Source organism: Lathyrus oleraceus, chromosome 1 (genome assembly GCF_024323335.1).
Source record: "Lathyrus oleraceus cultivar Zhongwan6 chromosome 1, CAAS_Psat_ZW6_1.0, whole genome shotgun sequence".
Lineage (NCBI taxonomy): Eukaryota > Viridiplantae > Streptophyta > Magnoliopsida > Fabales > Fabaceae > Lathyrus > Lathyrus oleraceus.
Genome location: NC_066579.1, coordinates 287374774 through 287383550, shown reverse-complemented (window position 1 = coordinate 287383550; position 8777 = coordinate 287374774). Strand labels below are relative to the sequence as shown.

At 35.6% G+C, this 8777-nt stretch overlaps 1 protein-coding gene across 3 annotated transcripts; it reads right to left on the bottom strand.

Annotated features, from left to right (window-relative positions):
• Positions 1-5220: 5220 nt before the first annotated feature.
• Positions 5221-8273, bottom strand: LOC127130795 (uncharacterized). 3 transcript variants are annotated; one of them, XM_051059766.1, is made up of 5 exons: positions 8124-8273; positions 6892-7608; positions 6509-6748; positions 6304-6395; positions 5221-6143 (listed from the first exon to the last, which is right to left on the bottom strand). In XM_051059766.1, exons 2-5 carry the CDS (start codon positions 7534-7536, stop codon positions 5525-5527), a joined length of 1596 nt encoding a protein of 531 aa, XP_050915723.1. In that variant the 5' UTR covers positions 7537-7608; positions 8124-8273; the 3' UTR covers positions 5221-5524. The 3 variants fall into 3 exon arrangements, with proteins under 3 accessions (XP_050915723.1, XP_050915719.1, XP_050915728.1); XM_051059762.1 differs by having other exon boundaries at positions 7992-8242; XM_051059771.1 differs by lacking the exon at positions 8124-8273 and adding an exon at positions 7717-7972.
• Positions 8274-8777: the final 504 nt, after the last annotated feature.

The following is an 8777-nucleotide window of genomic DNA, read 5'->3' as shown; positions in this document are numbered from 1 at the left end:
AAAAGGCTCAGGCTGATCAAAATATGACCAAAAAAAGCAGTCGAAAAAATAAAACGAGCACGTCAGGTTAAACTATGCGAACCATAGATTAATAAAACAAACGTTTTCAAGCTCGATCTTTAAGTTTTTTCGCCCGCTAAGTTTACGTACGTTTGAGAATTGATTCAACCGGTATGTCAGTAGATCCGAAAATTTATTCCGGTTGATATTTTAAGCATTATGCAGAACGAAATTCATGTTATGATGACTATATAATGCATATGTCTGGTGAATGCATTGATTTAATGATCAAGAAACTGTGAATAGACAATCAGATGCAAATGAATCACTTTTGGACCATTTACTTATGATTCTCAATTACAATTAAGACCATACAAAGATTCAGATGACGATAATATTCTTGATTGTTACCTTCTGAGATTTGAGAAGATAAGATTTTTGACTTCTTAATCAACATATGACTAAATGAATATCATCAAGACCAGATAAAATGCCAGAACTCCTGAATTTTCATTTAAACCTTGATGAATGATTTTGACTGATAAAACATGCATGATCAAAATGAAATGATTACGTTATGCTGATGTAGCTGAAAAACCCAAGGTAAAATTTAGGGTATGACAACTGGGTTGTGCAGATGAAGGTCATCTTCAGATTTCAAGATGTGTCTGAAATCGTGAACGATGGAGTACCGACATTGGAAGCGAATGCAGATGATGCTCAACAAGCTGCACATAAGGAACAAAGAAAGAAAGCTGAAAAATATATGATATTGATTCACTAGTGTGTGTATTCTAATGTGTTTGAGAAGGTTATTGAAGAAGAAACAACGAAAGGAGCGTGGGACAAGTTGAAAATCTTTTACGGCAGAGATGAAAAAATGAAAAGGGTGAAGTTACAGACGTTGAGAAAGAAATTCGAGATGACTCAAATGAAGGAAGATGAATCAGTCTCATAACATATTTAATGTGTGGTATTGCTAACGAACCAGATGAAGTCGTGTGGTGAATCAATCAACGATTTACAGAAAATTTAAAAAGTTTTGAGATCTATGGCTGCAAAGTTTGATTACGTTATAGTGTCAATTGAAAAGTCCAAGAACCTAGATGAGATGAAGTTAGAAGAACTTCAAGCTTCATTAGAGGCTCATGAGATGAGGCTGAAGAAGAGGAACTCAAAAAAGGAGAAGGTGGATGAACAAGAACTACAAGCAAGATTCATCAAGAAATCTGGGAAAGAAAAGGGTAAGAATCTTGCTAATGATGAGAAATCATGCAATAACTCAAAGAATCATTGTGATTCGATCATAAAAGGCATGGCCAACAAGTATTATGGGAAGAAAGTTGACATGAAGGAGGTACAATGTTACAACTATCAAGGATTTGGTCATTATCTTTGAGACTGTCGAAGAAAGAAGGAAGAATGGGCAAAAGATAGTGATGAAGTGCTACTCATGGTTAACACTCATTCGAACACTGAGCAAATCAACATGTGGTACCTGTATTCAAGATGCAATAACTACATGACTGGGAATAAAACCTAGTTTACCAAGCGAGATAAATCACTCGAGAAAATTATAAAGTTTTCATATGGAAGGCACATCACATCAGGTAAAAAGGAGATATTTATGTTGTCAGGAAGGATGGTCGAAAAGCCAACACCACTGATGTGTTGTATGTACCATCGATGACAAGTGACTTGATAAGTGTAGATCAATTACTTGCAAAAGGGTACAACATGAATATATAAAAGAATCATATAAAGGTGTATCATAGTGATGGAAAGTTGATTATGAAGGCACACCTTGGAAGACATTAGGGCCTTCAAAGTAGAGATCAACCGAGTTAATCACAAATGTCTTGTTTCGACTATAGAAGAAGACAAGAATTGGTTGTGGCATCATAGGTATGGACATCTAAACTTCAGAAGTTTAGGTATGCTTAACCAGAAGAAGATGGTGTATGCCTTACCTCAGGTGAAGGAATCAAGTCAGGTGTGTGAGGAATGTTGCAAAGCAAAGCATGCTAGGAAAGTATCCAAGCATGACTTGCCAATGAGGTCAAAGGATAAGCTAGAGTTAGTTCACTCTGATGTGTGTGGACCATTTGATGTGATGTCGAATGGAAGTAACTACTACCTCCTAACCTTTATAGATGAATTCACTAGATATATTTGGATTTATATTATTGAAAGGAAGAGTGAGGTATTCACATGGTTCAAGAATTTCAAATTGCATGTCGAAAATCAAAGTGGATGCAAGTTGAAGAAATTGAGAACTGAGGGTGGTGGTGAATACACTTCACGAGAATTTTATAGATTTTGCAATGAGGAAGGTATAGAGCATAAGGTCATTACACCTCAGCATAATGGCATAGCTAAGACGAAGAATCGGAGTATACTGAACATGACTAGGAGCATGTTGAAAGCTAAAGATATGCCAAAAACATTTTGGGCTGAAGCAGTTTCGACAATAATATACATGTTAAAAAGATGTCCAACCAAGAAGATGGTCAAGAAGACTCCTTATGAAGCTTGGACAGGTGAGAAGCCGAATGTTAGTCCTCTTAGATTTTTTGGATCAATGCGCTCCAGGCATGTACCTGAACAATTGAGGAAGAAACTAAATGATCGAAGTCGGACTATGGTGCTCATAGGTTATCACTCGACTGGTGCATACAAGCTGTATTCACCAAACGATGATAAACTTGTGATCAATCGAGATGTTTTAGTGGATGAAAGAAAAGGGTGAGATTGGATTCAAGGGTCAGTTTGATAGGAGTCAGATACATTGATAACTGCGTTTGAAGAAGATTAACAAACTGAAGTCCCAACTAACCGAAATGAAGAGCCACCTGAGTAAAACGTTAGAAGATTGACTAGAACAAGAACTTAGTCAACAAGGATAGTTGTATATTAGATATTTCTAGATCATGCAGTCTATGAAGATGGTGACTTAATAGAAGAAGCGATGATGATGGCTGAAGCAGAACCAATTAATTTGGATCAAGTCATGAACAATTCGAATTGGTTACCAGCCATGAAAGAAAAACTCAGGTTAATCGAGAAGAACAAGACCTGGGAGCTTGTCGAAAAGTCAGTCAAGAAGGCAATTAATGTGAAGTGGGGTTACAAGATGAAACAAAAGTTGAATGGAGAAATTCCCAAGCATAAGGAAAGACTACTGGAAAGAGGTTTTCTATAAAAAGCTGGTATTGATTTCGACGAAGTGTATGCACTAGTTGCAAGGCTGGAGATAATAAGAATTGTTAATCAACAACATCATACAGAGGGTGGAAGATACATCAATTGGATGTAAAATCGGAATTTTTGGATGGACCTCTGAAAGAAGAAGTCTATGTTATTCAACCACCAAGATTCGAAATCAAAGGGCAGGAGTCGAAGGTTTATAGATTGAGGAAGGCTCTTTATGGTTTGAAGAAAGCTCCACGAGATTGGAATAAGAGAATAGATAGCTTTTTGATCGAAGAAGGTTTCACAAAGTGTGTCTCTGAACATGGAGTGTATGTCAATGATGCAAACATGGTCAGTCGAATCATCATATTCATGTATTTAGACGATTTATTGATTATAGGTGTAAATGAAGTCGAGATAAGAAAATTAAAGTCGAAGTTGATGCAAGAGTTTGAAATGTCTGACCTAGAGAATTTGTCATATTTCTTAGGGGTGTAGTTCAAAGACACGTGTGAAGGAGTGTTCCTACACCAAAAGAAGTATGTCCGAGATATCTTGAAGAGATTCAAGATGAGCAATTGTGATGCAGCTGTTGCACTATTAGAAACTGGAGCAAAGTTGAGGAAAGATACAAATGATGAGTTTGTAAGTGTGACATTGTACAAACAAATCATTGGATCCTTGAGGTATCTTTACAATATCAGGCCAGACATTTGTCAAAGTGTCATATTGTTAAGTAGGTTCATGGCGAAACCTCAAGAATGTCATCTCACTGTAGTTAAGAGGGTGTTGAGATACATAAAGGGTACGGTTGATCATCGTGTGCTGATGTCGAGGAAGACAAAGACCTGCATAGATGTAGAAGTATATGGCTACACTGATTCAGATTTCACTGGAGATCAAGCCGAACAAAAGAGTACCGCATGATACATATTCATGATCGAATGCGCTCATATCTCATGGATCTCAAGGAAGAAAATCATTGTGGCTTTATCATTGTGTGAAGCTGAGTTCGTAGTTGCATCATATGCAACATGCCAAGCAGCATGGATAAAGATGTTGCTCAAGATAATGGAACCTAGGAAAATGAAACTATTTGTCGACAACAAGTCATCCATCGACTTGGAGAATCATCTAGTGTGTCATGGTCGAAGTAAACATATAGATAGGAGATATAATTTTCTGAGGGATCAAGCTTGAACTTGAGCATTGCAAGACAGAAGTGAAACTAGCTGACATACTCACCAAACCCCTTAAGAAAGTTAGGTTCGACGAGTTGAAGAAATGTATCGGGATGAGAAGTCTCGAGAACATGAATTAGAGGGTGTGTTAGAAGTTGTAATTCAAAGTTTTGATTAGAGATATCATTTGACTAGATCAAAGCAGCTATTCGAAGTTGTCGTAGTCTGTTGTATTCGACATAGTCGAATACAACATATAGTAGTGTCGAAATGTAACGTAATTTTATATTTTATATTTTGTAGGTTTTGGATTTGGGTCGATTTGTGTAGTTTGGGTCCGGGCTTCAGTTGCCTATATAAAGGGCTTTGTATGATGTAAACACATAACTTTATTCAATCCTAATTTTCATAATTCAAATTTCTTTTCTCTTTTTCTTCTCTGTCTTTCATCTTTCTTGAAAAGTTTTGTTCCAATCGTCAATATGTGAGGAAGAAGAGTGAAGTAAAATTGAATTTGAAACTTGTTACCTCAATTTAGAACTTTCTCTATATACAGTAGAGAAGAAATAACTAACTTACTATTAGTCAGTCGTAATTTGTAGAGAGTCATTGGATGTACTTGCAGTTGAGATCTCTCGTGATCATTAAGATGATAATCTTCACGTGCTGAGAAGATTCTGGAAGGAGTGAGACTCTTTCTTGATGTTCGGCCGAGATCGATGTGGTCGAACTAAAACATGTATCATTCAGAAAACCATATTTCATCATATGCAACACACAGATCGACAATAACATTGACTTATGAACTTTAATAATAATTTGATAAAATAGAAACGACAATCAAAAGTATCTGGTTGGTGTGGTGCTTCGACACACATTTAATTTGAAATGTCAATTTTGCATACATTTACACATGATTTTTATGGGGAAATGTAATTTTACTTCAAAACCTCCCTCTCCTTATTTATTTGTTTTTTTTATAGAAACTACACACAACTGTATGTATTAATCCCTCGAGCGAGAGAGATCTCCTTATCTATTTTTATGTATAAATAAATAAATAACATCGCACATAGATCATTTTGCACATATAATTTAACCTATAAATAGCATTATAGTATGTTCTTTTAAAACAGTTTCTTGTCCAAGACTCAAGCTCGGTTTTCCAAAGCAAATGCAGCAGAATCAACATGTACAAGTAAGGAAGAATAAATTTTCTGCTTCAATCTGTCAATAGTCTCCACCAGTCCTTCATTTTCTGAGTTTAAACTGCTTCTCAGTTTTTCTAGCCACTCATTTGCATGCTTAAGGTGGGACAATGTCACCGCTATGTGGTTAGCGTGCGCCGTTTCTCGTCCTCCAATAGACTTACTTTCCTTCTCCTTCTCTTGGAAGACCCTTGAAAATCCTGCATCCAATGTCTTTTCCAAGTACTTAATGAACCATGATCTTGTTTCACTCATAAAGACATCGTTGAGCTCATTGATCTGTTTCATACCATTCTCTTTGGCCCATTCTTGTTTTTCGGTCACTGATAATTCGGTTACAGGTTTTGGGGACTTCGAAGTGTGTTTAGCAGGCACTAAACCTGATTTTCTGCTATATTTATGTTTTTCTGTAGGAGATTGGATGCTATGTGATTGAAGCGATTTGGCTTTCGACTGAGTTGTACCGTTTGGCTTGTCCATGAGCTGTTGAAGTGCGAAAAACTTGTCCAGTGTGATGTGCGGGTTCTCTGATGCGGCAGAAGAGCATATATTTGCAAACATACTGAAAAAGCAAAGATAGAAAAGCACAAGAGGATGTAAGCATTGTGGTTGGGCCTACCTCATCCTTACAGAACCAATTTATAAGGTGAAAAGTGAAAATTGCCCTTAGTTATAAAAACAGAACATATATTGTCGAAGTGAGACTCTTAACATTTGCATACCTTAAGCACTTGACTATCTTTGCTGCTTCAGATGCTTCTTTTTGAGCTTCTATTACAACTTGAGAAGCTAGTTGTTTCCTTCTAAGAATACCCTTATAAAATGAAAATATCGCGGTTAAGCGAGAATGATAGTCTAATTTACCTCATTTGAGTTAGTTGAGTGAAGAAATCACTGAAAAGAGGAAGAGAGTTAAATTTAATTCACCTTTCCAGGCCTTAAAAGCTTGGCTGGCAAAGTGGACCAAGAAATCGCTTCGGTGTAATTGCTTTTATCTTGAGTATTGGACAAAAAATTCGAGTTCAAATTTTCCTGTTTAGTAGAACTGCGCTTGATAGAAGTGCTTTTAGAAGGCTGCATGATTGTTTCATGAATGTTTGATTGATCAGTGTCTTGTTTCGTTGAAAGTACTTCAAATCGCGTACGAGTTGAGGTCGTTGAGAGTACCTGTCATGCTAAAATCAATCATCATTATCGCTTTCTTTCCTTAAACTTGATTTTTTTCCTTTAATTTCTAGTTTATATTTTTATTCAGTTGTAAACCAGGTTGTCGATAGCGCGCTATAGCGACTATAGATCAAGAATCATACCTGACCTTGAATCTCTTGTTGCTTTCCTTTTATAGATCCCGATTTCTTACCATCTACGCCATTCTCGGAATCATTTCCTTTGCTTCCTACGTTAGTATCTGTCACATTCGTTTTTGTATTTGGATTTAGAACACCCTTCATGTACCGTGATGCAACACCGACTTTTTCTTCTTTAATAACAATCTTCTGTCTTGAATTTGTATTCTCTTTGGCTTCTATTATATCCGCGGATTTCGAACAGTTGTTATCAGGAAGTGCTTTACCTCCTTCTGATGACTCCAACATTTGCATTAAATCCTTAGGATTGCCTTCAAAAGGGTGTCTACCAGGAATAGGCCTAACCGCGACAAGAACTGGGACGGGTGTACCGGGCTCAATCCGATCCACGTAGAAATATTGTCCAAGCTGCAACTTATTATTCAGAATAAGCTCATTGTCTTGTTTTGAGAGTGAGACATAGGTTGAATGAGAAGAATCCGAGACTTTTATGAAGAAACCTTGGTTAGGCCATAATTCAGACCCGGATAACGCAGGCACGATACTGATTACTTGCAGAAGGACTGAACGGTGTTCGCCGCGAACTTTAACGTTTGAGTTCATTGTTTGGAGAAGCTTTAGCAGAACTCCAGGTATGAGAGATGCCATTCTTCTTCCCCTTCTGTCCAATTGTTTCTTAACTTGCAAGTTTTTCCACGAACTGACTTAACTTTTATCTGTCTGAATAATGTTGCAAAACATTAGTTAACTTAATTCTCAATCTTATATTTAGATTTTATGTATGGATTTGCAATGAGATTGACAGAATCACGTTGAGACACAACTCACCGTTCATCCAAACATGATGAAACTTGTTTAAAATTCTGATTCCTAGTTGGATGAAGGGTTTTAGAGATTTTTGTAGGAAAAGCTCTTAGATAGATAAGACTATATGTTTGGATTAATGAAATACGATGAAACGGAGCGAAATTGAATGGAATAAGGTTAAGTTTCATATTTTAAATTGGTAAAAAGAAGATAGAATGAAGTAGAATCTGATCATCAGATTCTATCAATAGAGCATAATCATAAGTAACAAAATGAAGTGAAGTATTGTAACATACCTATAAAAAAGAACCGAGGGAATTAACATGTTACATGATCAAAATTCAAAAAACTAGCCATTTCTTGAAATTGATCCAAAAACATTGATGATGAAAATTAAAAGGCAAGAACATGAGAAATATGAACTTTACCAAGAAGATGTAAAACTTTGCATGGCAAGCAAGTAACCATTGAATTCTCCTTGGCTTCAAAGCTAAGTGACCATTATATTACTTTACTTAAGCGTGACAAATATGAAACACTTTGGTGAGACAAAAAGTGACATATTAATTAAGCTTTTTGTGTGTGTGATAAAGCAATTTAATGGAAATTATGGTTCTAATACTCTTGATGTGGGGCTCAATATGGTAATATTTCGTTTTTGGTTAGAGGTAAAGTAACCTTTAAAAAAAGGTAAGGATATTCCCATGTCAATTTCTTGTTTTTATTAAAATTTTCTTATTTATATTTTAACATGCATTTAAGTGCAAATTATTCTTTATCATATGCAAAAAGTTGTATTTTATTTATTTATTGAAAAGTTGAATCTTTATCTCCACATAAACAAACGCACAAAAAATAACATTGCACGTTTTTTAAATATATGTCATGAAAAATGATAATATGATAAAATGCAAGTGTATATATATTTTTATAGAAATGTTTTTATTAAACACAGACTCCATTATTTTACTTTTTTTACTCTATTATTTATATATTAATTCTTTTTAGACGGATATTCTATACTATCTATTATTTATATTAATTCTACAGTGTTAATTATAGGGATTCAGAATACATTATCC

Excerpts from the sequence above, each read along its gene's own strand:
- LOC127130795 (XM_051059766.1), bottom strand. The coding sequence starts at position 7,536 with ATGGCATCTCTCATACCTGGAGTTCTGCTAAAGCTTCTCCAAACAATG. Across the intron at positions 6,749-6,891 it reads AACAAGAGATTCAAGGTCAG|GTACTCTCAACGACCTCAAC; the intron begins GTATGATTCTTG and ends TTAGCATGACAG. Across the intron at positions 6,396-6,508 it reads AGCTTTTAAGGCCTGGAAAG|GGTATTCTTAGAAGGAAACA; the intron begins GTGAATTAAATT and ends TCATTTTATAAG.